Below are 22,334 nucleotides of genomic sequence, written 5' to 3'. Positions count from 1 at the left end.
TGCCCTAAGCCACTGGTTCTGTCTACTCATAGTCATTCACTCCCCCATTACCACTTTACATTTTCTTCATAGTATTTATCACTATCTGAGATGATCGTATTGGCATGTTTACTGCAATAGTATACAATACTATATAGGAGTTAAAAATCTATGTTTTTATATAGGTATTATCTACCCTTTGAGAATATACCTAGTTTTCACAGAGATGTTCTCTGCTTCACCTCTGCATTTTACAGTGCCTAAGACATAGTAGATCATCAGTGTTTGTTGAATGAATAACCAAGCTCCCCTCTGTTCACTCAAAAGTTTATCAAGAGTACATTGTTCAGTATGATCCCACTTTTATTTAAAAGTCAAATATTCTAAGCCTGGATGTGTATGTGTGATTGTTATTGTGCTTGTGTGTGTATATACTGACCCTAACCTATGAGTCATGGTTGTCTTGAAAGCAGGGAATATACAGGTGTCATTGGCTTTTATATTTCCATGGAATACATTTCTGTATCGTTTGAGCTTTCACTGTGAGTATTAGTACATCTCTGATCTGAAAAAGGGAAACCCTAAAGATAAACTGAAAAGATCTGTAAGTCAACCCAGGGAGTTTAGATGGGTGGTGTCAATACAATTGATTTGACTCATCCTCCATTTCTGGCCTTTGAAGTGATCTCTCTGAAACTGGCAGCTTTTGGTCCTTTTTTTTTTTTTTTTCATGGGAATATGCATTTCAGAGGAGGACTGAGGGGATGTGGAATATGGTGCACACATGGGCTGTAAGCAGATTTTTCTAATCTTCTAGCATAGTGAAATGAGAGGAATTACACGAAGTGAAGAGAGATCACCCTAGGACAGGAAGGGAAGAGTTGCAATTGACACAGGTGTGACCAAACATTTTGGCAGACATGATCATTTTTGAAAACTATTTATAAAGCCCTCGACCGCATAGAGAAAACAGTAGGTTTCCCTATAAACTTCAGTCATCACTTTAAGTTTGTCTCCTTGGAAATTTTCTTAAAGCAGTTGCAGGAGCTATCCAGACATTGTTAATGAGGAAAAGGGTAAAAGAAATTCTTAACCATTTGTTTATAATTTTTTTCATAGTCAAATTTATACTGTAAAAGTTCCTAATTGGAACTAAGCATCCGAGAACAGGGAATACTCATATGTAAAATTCAAAATAAAACAGCCATGGCCAGAGAACTCCTTGTCTATAAGAAACAAATCCAAGAAAAGGACCTGGATTGATTTTTATATCACAGAAAATTAAACTTCCAAATGCATGGCTCCCAATACTCCAAAACCACTCTGAAAACCCTTTAAAGAATATCACACTACTTCACTTTTCCTTATGATGTTTGAGAGATGTGTTGTTTTTATTAAATGATTATTTCATGGTTTCTATCATGTATGCATACTATATAAAAATATGTGCATGCTTACACTCACATTAAATAATTTTCTTGTCTTTACCTCAAAGATCAAATATAAATACACTGCCTTCCACACTTGAATTTTTTTTTTTTTTTTTTTTGAGATGGAATTTCACTCTTATCACCCAGGCTGGTGTGCAAATGGTGCTATCTTGGCTCACTGCAACCTCCACCTCCTGGGTTCAAGCTATTCTCCTGCCTCAGCCTCTCGAGTAGCTGGAATTACAGGTGCCCGCCACCATGCCCAGCTAATTTTTGTGTTTTTGGTAGAGATGGGGTTTCACCATGTTGGCCAGGCTAGTCTCGAACACCTGACCTCAGGTGATCCACCAGCCTTGGCCTCCCAAAGTGCTGGGACTATAGGCGTGAGCCACTGCGCCCGACCCACCTGAAGATCTTGACCCCACAGCCTGAGCTCTGGGTATTGATTGGGCTCCCTTTCCATTTGGTTTAACTTTCTTTCTGTTCCCTGTTGAGTCTCATTCCATGGCCTTCTTTCAGACATTTATTTTGTGAAATTCCTTTTTTCCTTGTTTGCCAACTTGTTCAAATCGCTCCTTAAAAGACTGTTTTAAAATGTAGGGCTCAAAACTCTTATCTTTTCAAATTGAAATTCTTTGAGATTATTGTTTCAAAATTTTCAAATAGTGCAAAGTAACAAAACTTGTATAGATAATTGTATAAGGTAGCAAGTGAAAGGCCATTAGGATCCAACTCCCTGGACCTAGTCACTGTTCAGTTTGGTAAACTCATTCAGAATTTAAGAAGCTTCTAGACTATTCCTTTAGTTCATAGTGAAATAAACTACTCTTTCCTAGAAATCATGAAACTTCCCTTTTAAATTATTTGTTCATATCACTATTTAAATCTTCAGTTTCATATATAATCAAATACTATAATAAAGCTGAGTGAGTTAAATGCATGCTTTTAGAGTTTTAATAATCATTTTCATAAATATGGGTTTGTAACAGCAACAGTACAGACTGTATTACAGTCTGGCTATTGTATAGTTTTCCTGATCTGGAGGAGAACATAAATGTTGCGCTGTAATTATTTTCATGTCTAGACTGTCTTCCTTAAGAACAGAGATCACATTTCTAACTTCCTGTCTTGAATAACCCATAGTGCCTAGCCAGTGTTCGTCAGGCATTTGCTAGGTAGTAAATACGAATGGCTTTTCCACATCACATACTCTCATTCAGAGTGTTTTTCATATATAAATTGACTAAGTAGTATGTATGATTTGGTCAGGAAATACCTATGGATTATACGATGCAAGTAATATTTTGGATACAATGCAAGGGAAATTGGGAGTTGAGAAATGAAAGAATTATCTCTTCCAAGGGAAAAGATAAGTTATCTATGCCAGATCAGACTAAAAACAAAAACAAAACTCCCAAGTATGAAACAACAGTGTGAAACACAGAGCTGGTTACAGTGGATTCTATTGATCGAGACAACTTTGACCTTATCTTCTACAATCCACTTCACTACATCCACACAGGCTGGAACAGGTTTTTTCTCTCATCTTTCCATCCCAGAGACAGACATGCATGCATAGGCACACTCAAACACACACACACAAGCCACTCTTCAGCTCCGACCTTTCATGTTGTACTCTCTGAAAATCCTCCCCCAACACACAAAAGCCCCCCATTCTTTCAAGCATAGGAGTCCTTATTTTGCACATCTGAAGCCTTCTTCACTTTCTGCTGTTACAGCACTTAAGCCCAGATTAGAAGAGCCAGGCACTAGTATCCCATCAAAGTTGAATATTGTGAGATCAGGGGATGTCTGTCTTGTTCATTATTTTTACCTAATATAATGGTAACATCATTAACGCAGCCAGAATCTTGGAATGCATCCTTGACGATCCCCGATCTTGCACTCCCAATTTCAATGAGTCATCAATTCTTGTTGATGCTTCCTTTTTGTTATCTCCCAAATCCATCCACTTCTTTCCATCCTTGTCGCCACTTTCCTAGTTATGGTCATTATTTTCTTTAGCCTCCACTGCTGTGACAGCTTCCTGACCAGTCTCCCTTCCCCCTGCATTGCCACCTTCAAACCCATTCTCTATCCTGAAGCCAGAGTTGTTTCTCAAATGCACCTGTCTCTTAGGTGCACGCTACTGCACTTGCTAATTTTTTTGTAGAGATAGGATCTTGTTACGTTGTCCAGAGTTGTTTCTTTCCAGAATTGTTTCTAAAATCTCAACCTTTCTCAAAGAAACCCTTCCCATGACAGTATCATCTTTGCTACTCTCAACCACAGTGGTTTTCTTTCAACTTTCTTCATACTTGAATCTTTCATACTTTCTTTCACCTCTATATTTTTTTCACACTTGGAATAATTACCTAGGATCACATATCGTAGTCATGTGCAGCCGGGGAAATGAGTACTCTCAGTATGGCTTCAATGTCAACTCCTGATGGCCAGGAACACAGCATGCTTCTATTTAGTACCCAATCATTTATTTGCTTCAAGAAGTAATGAAAACCTCTCAGCACAGGCATCTCAGGAAGGCGACTCACTGACATAAATTTTTTCAAGATGACCTCAAAGGAGTGCCTTTAAATACAGGATATGATTGGGTTTCATGATGAAGGCTGTATAAATTTGCCTCCCAATAACACTTGAAAATGTATTTACATTACCTCCTGTTACATGGTCTTATATTTCTGAGAATCTCACGTCTGCTGCCAAAAGATATAGTAAAGGGTTCCAACCATTCACCTAACAGAACAGTTCATATTATGTTTTATTGTTGTTGTTGCTGTTTGTTTTTTTAAAAGTCATCATTCCCAATGTTACACAAAATAGGCACTGCAGAATTCAAATCTTCTGTTTCTGTAATTTATCCTCAGAGAAGATTAACACTCAAGAGGAGATTATTCTGTGGGAGATCTTCTTAAATCCTACCCCAAACAGCCGTGCTATAGGCTGAGCAGAGGCAAAATGTTACTTATCCAACTTACTGCCTGGTAATCCCTATTATTTCATGACTCCACTTACTCTGCCATTCTGTCACTACTCTTTGAATTTCCTTTTTCTCCCAACCTTCTCTTTGACCTCCTCAACCTTAGATGGTGACCTTGCTTCTTATTTCAATGAGAAAATGTAAGCAATGAGAAAAGATCATTTTCTTCCTCCTGCCATCCAATCCAGCAGCCCATTCTCGGTTGTTTCCTGGCTCTGCCTGCCCTCCTTCCATTGCAGATGAACTACATTTCTGCTGCTCTAAGTCCAATCCTTCCATTTGTATAAGAATCCCCTCTATTCCCCTCCACTCAGAAATTTGTTCCTAACTATGCGCGCGCTCTCTCTCTTACAGTCATCTGAACCTATTAGACTATGATCAAGCTATAATACCTTCTTAATGATTAAATTTCTCTGATCCCATTTATAGCCAAACTTTAAAAACGGCTACACACACTTACTCTGTTCCATTGGCCATCTCCCATTCTCTCTTGACACACTCCACTGCAACTGGATTTTTCAGTCATCGGTAACCTTCAATTGTCAAATCATATGTTCCAAGTTTCCACCCTCATTTCACTTCACCTCACACACTTCACTTCACTTTCTTTACTGGCTTCATGGCTTTCTTTTACCTAACTGGTGGCTCCTTCCTTGTGTTTTATACATATCCTCCTCAAATCCCCAGTGTTTCTGTAAATGTCGTGGTGACCCAGGGCTCGATCTCAAGCTTGTTCTCATCTCTTTGCTGCTCTTGTCTCTTGGCCTCTCTTTGCCTCTCTCCTCTTCTCTTCATCCACACTCACTCCCTAAGTCATGGCCTTAAATATTACCTTTGTATTCAGACATCTTGCCTGAGCTCTGGGTTTATTTATCCAAGTGCCCATTTGACATCTGCTGGGAGGTCTAATAAGCATCTTAAATTTCACATATCTGGACTCAACCCTTGGTATTTCATCTAAGACATGCTCTTTACCCACTGTTCTGTAAGTCCTATTCCTTCAGTTACTTAGGCCAAAATTTCCTCTTTATTTTCCACTCTTTATCTGATGCATAATGATAAGCTACGAACTGCATTTCCAAATAAATCCCCAAACCAACCATTCCTCAGCTCTCACTGCTACCACTCAATCTCAGCCATGCTTGCCTTTCACTGGAAAGGGAACGGTCTTCTACCTAGTCTCCTCGTTTGCTTGCTTCTGCTCTTCCTTGTCTGTAGTCTATTTTTCAAAAAAAGCTAAGCTGATCCTTTTTTTCCCCTCCTGTCACTCACTCTGTCAGGCTGGAGTTCAGTAACACAATTAGAGCTCACTACAGCCTCTAACTCCTGGGCTCAAGTGGTACTCCCATATCAGCCTCCCTAGTAGTTGGACAACAGGTACACACTAATGCCCCTGCTAATGTTTTTACACTTTTTTTGTAGAGATAGGATCTTGCTACACTGCCCAGACTGGTCTCAAAGTCTTGGTGTCAAGTGATCCTCCTGCCTTTGTCTCCCAAAGTGCTGGATTACAAATGTGAGCCACCATGGCTGACCAAAACTGATCTTTAAAAAAACATAATTCAAATTATGTTACTTCCTTACTCAAAACCCACTATTGGCTGCCCACCACTCTTAGAATAAAATCCCAAATCCTGACCTTGGCCATGAAGATACTATACCATCTTGCTTATACCTGGCCCTCTGGCCTAATTTTCTATCACTCTTGCCCTGACTTGCTTTTCTCTAGTTCAGCAACCTTTCTCCATTTCCCAAGCACATCCACATCTCCACACTCCAACACTGACACTCCTACAACCTAGAACATTGTCTCCCTTGGATACCACCTGGCTCCTTTCCTCACTCAAGTTAAGCCCTTGCACAGATATCACCTCCTCAGTGAAAGTTCTTGTGACCACCTGTGGTACACAAAATAATACCGCCCAAGAGGGCTACATCCGAATCCCCAAAACTGACAATATTAAGCTACATGGCAAAGAGGGACTGAGATTGCAAATAGAATTAACGTTGCTAATCAGCTGACCTCAAAATGGTAGATTATCTTGGATCATACATGTGGATCTGATGTAATGATAAGAATACTATCAGGTAGAAGAAGGGGCCAAAAAAGGAGATCCAGAGATATGGCAGTGGAAGATGTTGCTACTTTTGAAAATGGAAAGGAGCCCTGAGCCAAGGAATGTGGGTCACCCGTAGGAGCTGGAAAAGGCAAGGAAATAAATAGGTTCTCCCAAGAGCCTCCAGAAGGAATACAGCTCTGCCAACACCTTGATGCTAGCCCAGGGAGACCCATTTTAGGCGTTGACTTCCAGAACTATAAGATAATCAAGGCTAGCTGCAATGGCTCACACCTGTAATCCTAGCACTTTGGGAGGCCAAGGTGGTTGGATCACCTGAGGTCAGGAGTTCAAGAGCAGCCTGGCCAACATGGTGAAATCCCGTCTCTACCAAAAATACAAAAATTATCCATGCTTGGTGGTGGGTGCCTATAATCCCAGCTACTTGGGAGGCTGAGGCAGGAGAATTACTTGGACCTGGGAGATGGAGGTTGCAGTGAGCATAGATCATGCCACTGCACTCTGGCCTGGGTGACAGAGTAACATTCCTTCTTAAAAAAAAAAAAAAAGAAAGAAAGAAAGAAAGAAAGAAAGAAAGAAAGAAAGAAAGAAAGAAAGAAAGAAAGAAAAAAGATAATCAATTTGTGTTGTTTAAAGCGACTAAGCATGTGGTCATTTGTTATAGTAGCAATGGAAAGCAAATGGCCTGCTCAAGCTGAAATAAATGCGCGCGCATGCACACACACACACACACACGCACACACCATTCTCTGTCCTCTTGACCTTTGCTTTCTTTTCCTCCACTTGTCGCTGGCTGTTACTATAAACCCGGTTCAAGGGGGCAAGACCTTAGGCTTTGTTCGTGGACATACTTCCACGTCAAGAACAGCATCTGCCTGTGCAGTGTTGCAAATAGTAGCCCCTGAAACTTAATTTTACCGTTTGCTAACACTAAGCTTGATTTTCAACTCTCTTTTTCCCCCTTAGATGACATTTAATAAGTAAAAGTGTGTTAAAGTGTGTTATGATTTAATAATATGTCACCCGAGGAACCACAGTGAAAGGAAGAATGTCATCCAGTCTTCCCAGGTAATCTTGGTGGTAAAGAATGGATAATCTATCACAGGAGTAGAGAAACAAAAAGAAAAGAGAAAAAAAAAAAATCCAGTGGAGACCAGGTGGAACAGGTTGGGGACTGAGTGTTGGTATAAAAGTCTCACTCATATCTTTGAATCTATTCACAAAAACATCCTCTCCTTGCCATGTCTGTTAATGGGTGAAGGGGTTGAGACTGTCTCCCCTGAATAACTGTGTATTTGAACTATCTGAGTGTCCTAAAAACATGTCCTGTGAAATAAAATTAAAAAAACAAAAAACAAAAAACAGTTTTAATCACGTTTCCCAAAGACAATCTCTTTGTGTGCGTTTCCTTTCTCAGGCTCTTTTAAAGATGGTAGATATAATTTTGATAGGTGCAGATAAGTAAAGTTTTCCATAGTTAAACAGATTGGCCCAACAAACCTCCTAGGCATGGTTTGGCCTACAAAATATGTCAAATAATAAATGTCAATTCCAGGTGGAAGCTGTAACAGACAGTGTGCAATTGGACACACCCTTTTCTAATTAGGGGGATCTCAGACACCCATGCCAATAAGGAATCTCCATGAAGCTGGGTCCCTCTGTGGCTTGAACTGGCCAAGCCTCCCTATCAAATCACACTGAATATACAGTGTGAGCAAGAAATAAACCTTAGATGCTTTAAACCAAAGATACGTGGTCATTTGTTTCTACTGCCATTTGGGTCTGCTTTGGCCTCATAAATGTGAGGGGAACTAATGAATGTCAACAAAGGTTCCATGCTATGAATCCAATAGGTTGCCTTCGTTTGTGAATTCTTAGTGCATTTTCTAAGAGAATATGCATTGTAAGTGTCATAGAAAGGGAGCAAATGCAGTCATTTGCAAACTCATTTGACATAAAACTTTTTTTTGTTCATTTTTGTGCAAAAGAATAATGTGCAAGAGATTTTCAGAAACACTGCTCCAGCTTTCATTCTGTCAAGTTCTCTTCCCTGAAACATCCCACTTTGCTCAGCCGAGATTGTAAGCAAGTGTGTTGACATACTCTTTACTTAGTAAACAGACACACCTTTACAGAACATTTACAAACCTTACTTGGGACTGAGTAGAATGGTGCACCCCGGGAGACATACTCTAGACACATATATAATGTTTTAAAGAAAAGAAAAATCTCATTATTGTACATAACAGAGCAAGAACTAAACACCAATTCATGCTATGATTTTTGATACTACTTCATGAGTTTATCTGGATGTCTTGACTCTATCCAATGCCTTCCATATTTTAAGGTCTATGGGATTATCTGGACCTATGGTCACTCTTGATTTCTTTCCTATGGGCTCTTATAACAAGTTTTGTGAACTGATTGCAGTATAAATAGATTGTGAATTAACTTCTGGCAAGCTCGTCTTACTCAGACACACTCAAAACTATTCTACACACAAACAGCTCTTGAAACTGCCATGTCAGAGCAAGTCTATATTTCTATCTTTAAAGATAATCTAGAAAGAAAACAGGTGAGACTTATACTGTATCTTCTTATTTTTACACATATTGTTACTGAAAATACTCTTGGTCTTTAGTATTTTAGAACCTATACCTTATATAAATGAATGCTTTTCTAAACCAGTCAAGCATCTGCTCCCAAGACAAGAGAGGGAACAACTAAGATTGCCATCTTCCAATCCAGAGCTTTAATTCTGATCTTTTATTGTTTTTTTTTTTTTTTTTTTTTTTTGGACGGAGCCTTGCTCTGTCATCCAGGATGGGGTGCAGTGGCGCCATCTCCGCTCACTGCAAGCTCCGCCTCCCAGGTTCGCGCCATTCTCCTGCCTCAGAGTAGCTGGGACTACAGGCGCCCGCCACCACACCTGGCTGATTTTTTGTATTTTTAGTAGAGACGGGGGTTTCACCGTGTTAGCCAGGATGGTTTCCATCTCCTGACCTTGTGATCCGTCCGCCTTGGCCTCCCAAAGTGTTGGGATTACAGGCGTGAGCCACTGCGCCCAGCCTGATCTTTTATTGTTAATCTTTACAGCACTTTAGTGAACTCACTCATTTCATCTGGATTTTTTGTGTGTTTAATTTTTTCATTATTTTTCCTGATCATAAATAAATACTTGTGCATGGTTTGACAACAAGAAAAAAAAAAAAAAGCATGTGAAAAAAAAGTCTTAATCACATTTCCCAAAGACAGTTTCTCATTACAGTTTCCTTCTTATACTCTTTAAGAAGTTGTAAACACAATTTTGAATTTTATGTTTTTTGTTTACCATTGAAACAAAAGCATCTTCTCATATTAATCTTCTTTGTAGACTTCATTTTTAATGGTTATATAATATTTAATTGTGTGCTTTTATGCCCTAATTTGATTGACTATCCACATATAGGCTATTCAAAAGCATTATTTACTTAGGGTTGTACCCCTTTTCTTTCTTTTTGAAAGAGGATTTGTAGCTACTTCAGAATTAATTTCCGAAACATGTATCCTGGTGGGAACTGTAGGAGGAGAGAAGCCAGAAGCATCAGAAAATCATTCTGGAAGATCAGATGTCCTGGGTGGGTAAGAAGGCAGGAGGACATGGTGCAGGGTATGTGGCAACATGTGTGTATGCAAGAGTTGTTTGCTGCGCTCTAGAGAGACGAGCTGTACTGTACCGTGTGGCACTGTGATAAAGAGATCAGTTGTGTAATCAGTGAGGCAAGAGGGGGCAGGCATAGGCTGGAGACATCCGGGGAAATCACAGGCTCTGACAACTGAGACAACTGGAATAGAGCTACAACATGGCCACAGGAGATTTACTTCCACTGCTATACCTAGGGTGAGATGCTGCATATAGTGTGGGCCGGGTCAGGTCCTTGAATAAACCTATTCCTGTAGCAGTGGTGTGTGCCCTTCTGTCTGGTGTCAGTATGTCCTGGAAATTAGGGCAGGCCGATACAGGGTTTTTTGCAATATCATATTCAAATCTGTGTCCATATGTCAAATATCAGAGCCGAAGAAGAAAACTGACCAAATGTTTCTAAGTAAATGCTCTGCAGTGCCATTATACTAATTTTGGTAACTACGATCAGGTGTTTAAAGTGAGCTCTCTTCGGTCACTACCAGTGAGGAAGTTTTGTGCCTGAATTTCATTAGGATATAGGAATGATACAAGTCATTGCATAGATATTCTTATGCAATGTGTTTGCATTCGCACTCTTCTTATCAAACACATTCGGAACATATCCTTTATTTAAAGAATGTTAAAGAAGTTCCTACATGATGATCTGACTAACCATTCAGCCTTACTTAGGAGCAGTGACCTATGCTTCTCAGGGATATGTGACTTTACACCTCCAGGTATTGTTCTATCAGATCCTCCCATAGCCTAAAAGCTTATTGCCCACGGGCTCAGAGCAACAGCCACAAAACCACAATGAATCATCGTATCAAATATGTAACTCTCTTGCATTCTCCGTAAAGGATTTTTCTCTTTGCCTTTTGTTTGTATTTATTTATACATTTATTTTATTTACATATTATATTAATATAGATTTTTAAAATGTATTTATAAAATCCACTTTTGGTGATCTATAGCATCATGGGTTTTGACAAATACAGGCAGTCATGTATCCACCACCACAATCGAGACACAGAAAGTTCCATCAACCCTCCACCCAAAAAATTCCCTTCTATTACACCTTTGGAGTCAACTCATGTCTTCCACTCCCAATGCCACTCTATAGAAAGCACTTCTATAAAGACTTATTTTCATAATCTATACCTTAATTTTACGAAAGAAAGAAAGAAAAAAAGAAAGAAAGAAAGAGAAAGAGAAAGAGTAAAGAATCATTTTCTTCAGTGTTTATGAGTCTAGGAAAGTTTCTCAATTTGCAGAACCGCAGGCCGATACACTAAACACCACAGACCTAAACTCTGACCTTTCAGCAGGGTTGAGGTGGAGCTCCACTCCTTCCAGACCATCTAATGACATTCATCTAAGAGCTGCCCACCTGAATTCTACAGCAGTCCGTAGCTGATGTATTAAATGCATTTGGTTTTAAGTATAAATCACTTAGTCACAATTCGTTGGCATATCTTAAATCTCCTTATCATGTAACCTAGAATTGAAACTACTTTAATCTATTATAGGATTTCATTATGGAGGAACACCTTGCTTTATGCAATAAATATGTTATTTGCAAACATGTATTTAAGCCGAATTTTGAAAAATAAAAATTATTTTAAAACGCTTTGAACATGCTTGCTGATTAAAGGATGAATGAGTGTTTTTTAAATAAAACCACTAATTACTCTTCCAACTATCTTCCTCAAAAACCAATGTTCAATGGCCAGGCATGGAGGCTCATGCCTGTAATCCCAGCACTTTGGGAGGCCAAGGCAAGTGGATCACTTGAGGTCAGGAGTTCAAGACCAGCCTGGCCAACATGGTGAAATCCTGTCTCTACTAAGAAAACAAAACAAAACAAAAAAGTCACACAGTTAGCTGGGCATGGCGGTGGGCACCTGTAATCCTAGCTACTTGGGAGGCTGAGGCAGGAGCATCATTTTAACCTGGGAGGTGGAAGTTGCAGCGAGCCGAGATTACGCCACTGTACTCTAGCCTGGGTGACAGAACCAGACTCCATCTAAAAAAAAAAAAAAAAATTCCATGTTCATGTACTGGCATGGAATCCATCAGGGCACCCCTGAGCTGAGCTTTTTCATAAAGTTGGCAACTCTCTCCATCAATGCAATTCCCAGATACAAAACTTGTCATACACTAACAGGTAAAGTTTGAATGTGCACACCTCAACCTGTCAGCTTAAATGCAAAAGTGCATTTTTCCTTTCAGAATAATTTCAAGACTATTTCAAGTTAATTTCATGCCATTTCTCCCAGCATGCTGCAGAGGCTACACAGAATATTCCTGCCAAGAACCTGGAAGCCTGTTCCCTCACACAGACTTCCAGTTTCTTGAAAGAATTTTGCAGATTTAACAACGGGCGCCTAATGCTCGTACTGCTCAACTAGCCATACAGCAGATCTGTTTCCCATTTCTAGTTGGAGTTTCAAGGACTTCCTTTTTCTAATTGCTTCCTCAGTTGCTATGGGCTGTAGGGACTGCTGCCTCCTCCCGTCTCATACCAAGGTTCAGTAGTGTTCTGTTGCATGAAGTCTGAACTAACAGAGATAAATGTTGGGATGATGGTTGCCTTTGTCATGCCAACATATCCAGGCATAGTAGCCATCATGAATTGCTTCTAGAATCATAAATAAGACATCCAGCTTATAAACTACCTTTGATGACTCAATTGGATCAGCACATAGCAGAGGAAGATTTCTGCAAATACTGTGGTGTGTGCGTGTGTGCACACACTGCTTCTTTTTTTCTGAGTAGCAACACTTACTTTCATTGTGAAGTCTTGAAAAAAGGAGGTTATGTTTGGGCTTCCCTCTTCCCCCACCTTTGTAACCTTCCAATTGAACTTACTCCAGCACAGACTTCTCCTGTCCCTGAGTCCCGTCCTATTTATGTTATTTCCTGTGTCATTTACTTGGGGAGCTCTAACGTACATTTTTCTTTTCTTTGTTCCTGAACAAAAACTGATTTCTTTCTGGGGAAGCTAGAAAGACAAGACTTATGCAGCCAATATGTTTCCCAACCCTCACATGAGAAAAAGAGCACACCCAGCACTATCAAAAAAAAAAAAAAAAAAAAAAAAAAAAACAAACAAAAAAAACCCTATGCCATTCGCAGAACCAGATGCTTTAAGCTGCTTCTCATTGTGGGATCACTCAACACAAAATGAAACAGACCCCCCCCAAAACAAAGGCTTCCGGTCTCCCGCAATTCCAACAAAAACCTTGTCATTCCAGAGCTCTGAAATATCCTAACCAAACTGTCTTCCATTTTAAGTTTTCTTTTCTTTTCTTTTCTTTTTTTGACACAGGGATACTAAGTTGAAACCAGGCAAATTCTGCTAGTTTTTCTCAGATGATTTCCAAATCTCAATGGCACCTCCTACCTCTTCCTGTCTGCTTTTTATGTGGGCTCCTCATTGTGACTGGTTCCCAGCTGTATTGCTTCTCTATCATTATTAGTACTTTGATGATTATCATCATTAATTAGCACACATCACCTTTTTCCTCAAACATTTTACTTGAGCATTTAAAACAATCAAATACTAGTATGCTATAGTTTGGAACTATGATGCAACTTGCCCTTCAAAGAATCAAATACTTGGTGCTAGACTTTGAAACTATGTTGCAATTTGCTCTTCATTATTCCAAAGGTGAGGGTCCGTTTCATTGTCTCATTCATTCTCCCTTTTAGCAGAAGGGTTACAACCTAACATTCTTTTTTTTTTTTTTTTTTTTTTTTTGAGAAACGGGTCTCCCTTTTTCGCCCGGGCTGGAGTGCAGTGGCCGGTTCTCAGCTCACTGCAAGCTCCACCTCCCGGGTTTACGCCATTCTCCTGCCTCAGCCTCCCGAGTGGCTGGGACTACAGGCGCCCGCCACCTCGCCCGGCTAGTTTTTTGTATTTTTTTAGTAGAGACGGGGTTTCACCGTGTTAGCCAGGATAGTCTCGATCTCCTGACCTCGTGATCCGCCCGTCTCGACCTCCCAAAGTGCTGGGATTACAGGCTTGAGCCACTGCGCCCCGCTCACTTCTGTGTCTACTCAAGGTTCCCTTTCTTCTTTTTCCTACATTTTCCAAACCAATGCATGGGTTAAACAACCTAACCTTCTTTAACCCATGCATTGGTTTGGAAAATGTAGGAAAAAGAAGAAAGGGAACCTTGGAGTAGACACAGAAGTGAGAGGCATGAATTAGGCAGATGTGATATTTTAAGCAGTTTAAGACATGGGACATAGTTTAAAGAGTTCTTGAGACAAAAGTGAAAGAAATCAATTCGGTGATAGGAGGAATTTTCTTCTATTGAAGTAAACAGGGAAAGACAGAAGGGAGAGGAGAGAAGTGCTTTTTTTGGAACCCTTTGATTTTGTACAGAGCAGGAAAATTATCAACTCTTTTCACCTCCCCCACCAGCATATGCTTCTGGTAATCATTCATTACACATTCTGGGCTAGTGCAAGCTTCCTCTGCTTTTGTATTTATCATGAGAAATGTTAAAAAAAAATCATGTTATATGATAAGGTAAAAAGAAAATAAATAATGATTATTTCATGAAAAAAAAAACTGAAAGGCAGTTTTTAGAAAATGACCATTGACCTTAAATAAATGGAGGAACAGGATCTTAACTGGACTCTGGGACTCAATTATAGGGCTGTCTCCCTCAGAGTCTAAGCTGAGAGAATTTACTTGGTTACCAGAGCAGAACACCCAATTGTAGACACCCCAGGAAGCTGAACAAGTTGAAAAAACTTCATTGAAAGGTCAAATTTACTTAGGATGTCTTGAATTCAGATGTGGCAGTAAAAGTAGGGTAAAAGACCAGGAAAGTCACCAATGACTTGACAGATGAGTGTTTGTAATATACATATTTATGCCTGACACATCACACTCCATTATGCAGATGTCCATTTGGGGCCACTATTTAGTTAAGCAGAGAAATTGTCTTCCTTTTTTGGTCGGGGGAGAACAATACATTAATGGCACTGGGCAGAGAGTAACTCAGGAGGCAGCTTATCAGAGACCACGAAGGGGCATTCTGTGGGAGTCTGAGCAAACCAGGCGCCAATGCGACCCACCATTCCCACCAAGACAAATCCTGCTTCTACAATGCTTCTGCCAAAACTGTTTATCCTTTTCAACCCTTCTCTGGAGAATCATTTAAAATGGAATTGTAAAGCCACTGTTGCAGTAGGAGAATGGAGGAGAGGGAGGGAAGGTGAATATAGCCTTCCAGAGCTCCTTGGGGGCTTAGTCATAATCCTGAACTTGCAGTCTATCAGGGTCAATCCTCTCCCCATTTCTGGAAGGAAGGCAGGGTGAAGAAGAAGGCTGTGAACTGGGCAGACCTCTATTCCAGTCCTGCCTCTACCGCTTACCACTGTACGGTCTTGAGTATACCTTTGATGTCGGTTTCCTTACTTACAGAATGAGTTTTACATAGTAGTTTTGATTTGTTTTATGTAGTAGAAACAATGTGTGTACAGTGTCTGGTACATAATAGCAATGTATAAATGGGATGCCTCTGGCAACACCGACTTCAGGACCCAGAACCAGTGATGTCTGTTTCCACCTCTCATCTTTGGTTTTAACATTCCACTTTGTCCACAAAGCTGATGTTCAGATTGGAAATAGCTACTCTGGCTTCTGCTGTGCCTTCTTCACTTGCACAGCTTTGCGTCAAGTAGCCGCCACTGCCAGTTCCACTGTCTGAGGGTATAAGGATAAAGCAATTGGCACAGATGAAGTGTAGAGAATGAGCAACCACTTGGTAGCAAACACCTGAGCTTTGGCCGTGGCTTCCTTCCCCACACCCGTTTTTAGGCCATTCCCACTGGCAATCAAGGTTTCTGGGCCCACAGTACCCCCTGATGGCCGACGTGGGGAACTTTCTTTTCCCAACAATTCCTTTCTCCTCTCCTACTGGAACCTCCCTGTCTTTCACAGGTCACAGCGTTGTTCATTCTGTCATGGACCATTCATTTCTCACAAACTTGTGTAGCCTTTCCTGCCTTGCTTTTTGAATTTCCTGTTCAATCATTTCAGGAACATCTATTTTTCTCCCTCCTTCTTTCCCTCACTTTGTTCCACGTATGAATTCTGAAATTATTATGATTGTAGTTGATAATAGTAGGATTAGTGCATTCATCTATTTATCAAGTAAACCACTATGTATTTGGAAGTAAAATAAAACATAGTGTGGAATGAGCAGCATCAATCTCTAAAGCCCTTTGAGATATCCAGACATTTTCCTAATCTACACAAAAGAGGACATTGTCTTTCTCCAAGTAACACTGATCTTTTCTGGACATTATTTTTCTATTTAATTGCCAAATTGTTCTAGTTTGTCCCCTACTGATTTACTGCGAATATAATTCAGCTACAATAAGGGTTAAGTGCATTCCTGTGGGCTATTCTGGAAACTAAAGCACATCTTTCAGCATTAGTTCTCTATGGGAGAGTGAATTCAAGGCTTCAAGCAATTGCTTTAGAATGAACTTGGAAAATATTACCTATTGTAAATTTTTGTTTGTTTGTTTTTTGTTTTTTTTTGTTTTTTTTTTGTTTTTTGAGATGGAGTTTCACTCTTGTTGCCCAGGCTGGAGTGCAACGGCACTATCTTGACTAACTGCAACCTCTCCCTCCTGGGTTCAAGTGATTCTCCTGCCTCAGCTTCCCAAGTAGCTGGGATTACAGGCAACCACCCCTACACCCGGATGATTTTGTATTTTTAGTAGAGATGGGGTTTCACCATGTTGGTCAGGCTGGTCTTGAATGCCTGACCTCAAGTGATGCACCTGCCTCGGCCTCCCAAAGTGCTGTAATTACAGGCATGAGCCACCGTGCCTGGCCTGCCTCTTGTAATTTAATATTGAAATTTTTCGGTTAGGAGTGGTCAATTTTTTTTTTCAATTCATAGTTGACATCTAGATTCTCTGGTTTTTAATCTATTGGCCTATGACATCTATTGGGATGAATACTTACAAAGTAAGTCAGGTGTAACTTATCTGGGCAGACAATGATTCTTCCTTTATTAAAAGAAAAATATACTAATCAGATCCTGATTTGATATGTTATGAGACTATACAAGAAGACTATTAAATTCTTTTCCACGACCATAAATTGCTTCTTGGTGAAAACACATCAACCATGTCTCAAAATATAAATACTTTCCTTAATGTAAATTCAAATAATGTCAATGACGTCTTTATTTGGCCTTAAAATACTTTTAAAAATACAAATGATTTGGGTATGAATTATTAAAATGGCATTAATTTTATGTTTAAATGTTTAATTCTTCTGATTTAGGAAGCTTATTCTTAAACTAGAGAGCAGTAGCTAAAAAGTATCTCAAGTCTTGATAAAATAACTAATTAAAAGATTTCTGTCACAAATTAACATCAAAAGGTTTAATCTTCCTGATTGCTAATACTCAAATTTAAAAGTAAAAGCTTATAAAAACTAGTATAAAATAACAGAATTATTTAATAAAATGATAAGCTATTGTGACCATATAGAGACAGGCATGATAAAAATATAATTTTCCAATGCTTTTATAAAATACTTTCCTAATTTGGTCATAATTCAAGGTAATGCTTGCCTAGTATGTTTTGCTTTGAAATATTTTCATATTTATGGGACTGAAATTGTTTTCTCCTTTAACAAAAAAAGATACAAATTAGGTATAGTAGCAGGTAAATATCAGCCAGCCAATTTCATCGAAATTCTGTGAAAATATTCTGCATAAATTCTATATACACACTAATCAAACAATTAAAAATCAAAGAAATCAAGTATGATGTCATAAAATAGTTGTGTGGTGCAAAAGGTATTTTAAATGATTATTTATCAAGGACCATTATTCAAGCTGACATATTCGCGTTTTTCTGGAAAGAGATATTTGCTCTCTGATAATATATACCTTTTGAATTCATAAAGTTTTGGTGGTAAAAATTAAAGCATTCGGTGTTAATGTTTTTGAAAGCATTGCATTTAAATTATTTTCTCAGGCTCTAAGGAGAAAACACCAGAGAAAACATAACCAGACTGAATTGTTTAAAATGTATTTTCCCTTTAATTAAATAAGAAACATCTGTCTAGAGATTTTGGAAATGAATGTAATCCATCCACACTCTGCCTGCACTAGTTAGCATCCAATGTCTAATATTTTGAAAGAAAATTCTTTCTTTCTGTAAAGAATTAAACAGCAACACGGAGAGATGTCTGGGTCTAGGGCAGCTAAGTCCAGCCTCCGGAGCTTGGACACTGGAAACGCTAAAGAGCTCTCTTTTTCTACATCTGTCCTTGAAAAGCAACCAAATTCTCTCCACAGTCAAAGTTAGGACGTAGCTTTTGTATTTCTCCAAAACATCCACTCACCCTGCAAATGCTCATTCCAGAACGGTAAAGAAACAGGAGTTGCCAGGATGCATCCAAACACTCAGGGTCAAAATAGTGTCCTTTCTCTAGGGTTCACTAAACATCTTCCTTAATTTAACTCAGAGTTGAAAAAACTGATTTCTCTAGAGACCCACACAGCCACAACACGGACACATCAGACAAGCTGAATGAGCACCGCACCAAGACAGCGGGAACTCTTCTCTGGGATGACCCTGGTTCTTCCAAACCCAGGCCCGCAGCTTAGAAGGACAAATGTCACTTACTGGTGGTGTCAAACGGTATCTGCCTGCACTGCTCAGACCCCTCCGCGGGCCAAGGACAGTAATAGACGGCTCCCCCTTCCACGATGTCGGGCTGGCTGGTGTTGGCTTTGGGCGCCCCCACCAAGACACTCGCTCTGCAAAAGAGTTGGAGAAAGTCACTCTTTGGCCGCCACAAAAGTGTGCTCATGCAATACAGTCTTTGTAGCCTCCTGCCCGGAGATACTGGGGCAGGTGTGGAGGGCAGGAACGTATTTATGATGAGGACCCAATGTCAAACTTGATTTCCTCTTGGAAACCTATGGGGGTCCGCAACTTGGTTTGCAAGAGTGCAAACGGTCCTGCTTCTCTAGGTGGAGCTCTGTGGGTACAGTGAGATGAGAGAAGGGGGTGGGGTGGGAGGAAGCCAAAGACAGAGCCCAGCTGCTGGTAGCCGACAGCTCTTGCGACCAGACGCAATGGTTACAGGCTCTGCATAAACAGACCGCGCTGTGGTCGCGGTTTTAATTGGCTTTGGTCTTCTGGGTCCCGTTTTCTTCTTTGTGGGATGCGTGCGTCTTGGTACCCGGAACACCCAGGACTTGCGTGTTCCATGCAAGTGGCATGTCTCTAGCTCAAAGTTCACAAGGCACATCTAGCATGGCAGGGGAGAGAAGGGGCTGGTGGCGGGGAGACAGACGAGACCCCGGGCGGTCGGCAGGACGGGGATCCCAGGCTGCGGGGACTGCGCGGCAGAGCGGCTGGGACCGGACCCCGGAAAGCGTTGGCCCCCGCGCGCACCTCTCCAGGTCGGGAGACTTACGTGCGGGCGTCGGGTATGTGGAAGTCCACAGCGTAGCCGAAGTAGCTGCCCTCGGGGCCGCTGTACACCGTGAGCTTTTCCACGTCCAGGTTGAACGCCTGCGAGGCAGGAGACCACATCATCATCCCCAGCGCGGCCGCAGCGCAGCAGAGAGGCGCGATCAGCGGCGTCCGGCTTCCCCGGGGACCGCGGCTGGCCCCGGGCGACATCTCCCTCCGCCCCGGTGGCTGCTACCCGGGAGCGCGAGCCGAGGACCCCGTCGGGGCTAGCAGCGCGGGTGGACTCTGGCAGTCTCCAGCTGTCCGCGTCCCGGATCGGTGCGCCCGGCGCACCCGCGGTGACAGTGCCCGGCGTCTGCTCGCGCCCGGCCGCCCGCCCGGCTCGTGGGCTGGCCCAGGCGCTCTAGCCCTCCTCCGGCCGCGGGCGGGGACCAGTGCTCTCGCGGCGCCTCCTCGCGGCTGGTCTAGAGCTGGGGACTCCCCGGCAGCTGCGCTGGTGGCTGGAGTGCTGGATGCCTGTTCGGGCTGCCCGGATTTCTATTGCAGTCCCATCTCAAGGACAATCAGTTTCACATCTGTCACCTCCAGCTATTTATTGCTTTAGAAGTAATGCCCCATTTGGAGGGAGAGTTTGCTCCAGTTTCCCTCAAATGCGCAGCTGGGATGGAGAACGTGAAAACCAACCCCACCACCCGGAGGACAAAGTAATGATCTCTGCATCACCTCTGCAGCCTGACCTCAGCGTTCATGGCTTTGCACGTCTGTGACTGAGAGTTAAAGTTGAAATGCGAGAACCCTGTCCTCCCCCAAGTCCACCCACCTCCTGGCAGAGCTAACTCATAAACAAGAAAGCCTCGAGGGTTTTTTTGTTTTTGTTTTTGTTGTTGGGTGGGTGGGTGTGTGTGCGTGTGGGATTTGTTTTTCTTTAGTTGGTTTACTTTGTTTTGTTTATTTTTCTTTTTAGAGATAGGGTCTCTCTCTCGCCCAGGCTGGAGTGCAGTGGTGCTATAATAGCTCACTGAAACCTCAAACTCCTGGGCTCAAGCGATCCTCCTGCCTCAGCCTCCTGATTAGCTGGTATTGCAGGTGATTCATCACACCTGGTTAATTTTCTAATTTTTTTTGTTGACACCAAGTCTCCTCATGTGTCCTAGGCTGGTCTCGATCGCCTGGCCTCAAGCCATCCTGCCACCTCGAGTTGACTTTTAAAATTTCTTTTCTTTTCTTTCTTTGTTTCTCTTTTCTCTTTCTTTCTTTTCCTTTCTTTCCTTTCTTTCTTTCCCTCCTCCTCCTCCTCCTTGTTCTTCTTCTTTTCCTTCTCCTCCTCCTCCTCCTCGTCCTTCTTCTTCTTCTTCTTCTTCTTCTTCTTCTTCTTCTTCTTCTTCTTCTTCTTCTTCTTCTTCTTCTTCTTCTTCTTCTTCTTCTTCTTCTTCTTCTTCTTCTTCTTCTCCTCCTCCTCCTCCTCCTCCTTGGAGATGGGGTTCTCACCATGTTGTTCAAGTTGGTCTTGAACTCCTGAGCTCAAGTGATCCACCCACCTAAGCCTCCCACAGTGCTGGGATTTCAGGGTGAGCCAACATGCCCAGCCCTTGAGATGTTATTCATATCTTTCTTAAAGGCATCTTGGGCATATTAAATGACTTAGTAGTAAATCTCCATCCTGGGTAATTGTGACCAAGTTTGGCGAAGTTAAGAATGTTGGAATTTACAGTTTACTTTCTGTGGGGGTAGAAGGTGTAGTTCACAGTCTACAGCAGTTCAGACTTCGGTTCTGATCCATGGGTGTTGTCAATCTCTTCCCATGTCTCCTGTGTCTGAGAGGAAGTGAGAGTCGAGTAGCGGGGAGGACAGAGAAGAGAAAAGGAGTATAGATGCCCTTACATAACATATGGTCTTTCATTAACATTAAACAAAACAGGTCAGCATGAAACTGGAAGGGGGCGAGGTTAAATAGAGATGACGTTGAGAGACAGAAGAGCTAAGTTGTTTCTGAAACATTGTAAAAGTCTCCTCATGCAGGTGGCAGATGTAGATTTAGGCAGGATTTTGAATAGGGGGCTTACATTTGGGCATTGTGGGGGGAGAAGTTGAGGGAAAGTATTAATACTTAGAAAAGACAGAGATTAAATGGTTGTACATGGGACTGGAATAAAAGGGGTGGGTTAGGGAGTGGTGGGAAATAGGGTTGGATGGGTCTGCAGGAAGAGGATCTTAAGAACAAGAACATTTACTGAGGCAAAGGGAGCCAGTTCTAGAGCAGAGACAGGACATACCTCCTGGGGTTCCAAAAGTTTAGGGGTGGGGAGTGGGGGGTAGTTGTTGGAAGGAAGGGAAAGCAAAGTCGGTGTTGTCCAGATGCACTGGGAGGCTAGGACCTCAAGCTGGTTAACAGAAGGGAGGTCAGGGGAAGGGGACACAAATGCTAAAGGAAAGAACAGGCTGGGCATGGTGGTTCATGCCTGTAATCCCAGCACTTTGGGAGTCAGAGGCAGGAGTATCATGAGGTCAGGAGTTTGAGACCAGCCTGATCAACGTGGTGAAACCCCGTCTGTACTATATATATATATATACATACACACACACACACAATTAAAAAAAATTAGCTGGACGTGGTTGTGTGTGCTTGTAATCCCAGCTACTCAGGAGGCTGAGGCAGGAGAATCGCTTGATCCCGGGAGGCGGAGGTTGCAGTGAGCCGAGATCGCACC

The 22,334-nt window shown here is 41.5% G+C and overlaps 1 protein-coding gene across 2 annotated transcripts in view; it reads right to left on the bottom strand.

Moving 5' to 3' along the window:
* ITGA8 (integrin subunit alpha 8) overlaps positions 1 to 20,391 on the bottom strand; it is a 203,687-nt gene extending 183,296 nt beyond the window's left edge. Inside the window, exons 1-2 of one of the 2 annotated variants that reach the window (XM_023223234.1) lie at positions 19,628 to 20,391; positions 18,829 to 18,962 (exon numbers count right to left, since the gene is read on the bottom strand). In XM_023223234.1, the coding sequence (XP_023079002.1) occupies positions 18,829 to 18,962; positions 19,628 to 19,836 (343 nt within the window). In that variant the 5' untranslated portion in view covers positions 19,837 to 20,391. The remainder of the gene's footprint in view (positions 1 to 18,828; positions 18,963 to 19,627) is intronic. The other variant, XM_023223233.2, reaches the window with a different exon arrangement.
* Between the last annotated feature and the right edge of the window lie 1,943 nt (positions 20,392 to 22,334).

This window comes from Piliocolobus tephrosceles, chromosome 9 (genome assembly GCF_002776525.5).
Source record: "Piliocolobus tephrosceles isolate RC106 chromosome 9, ASM277652v3, whole genome shotgun sequence".
Lineage (NCBI taxonomy): Eukaryota > Metazoa > Chordata > Mammalia > Primates > Cercopithecidae > Piliocolobus > Piliocolobus tephrosceles.
Note: the sequence above shows the minus strand (reverse complement) of the source record. Positions and strands in the feature narration are given on the sequence as shown.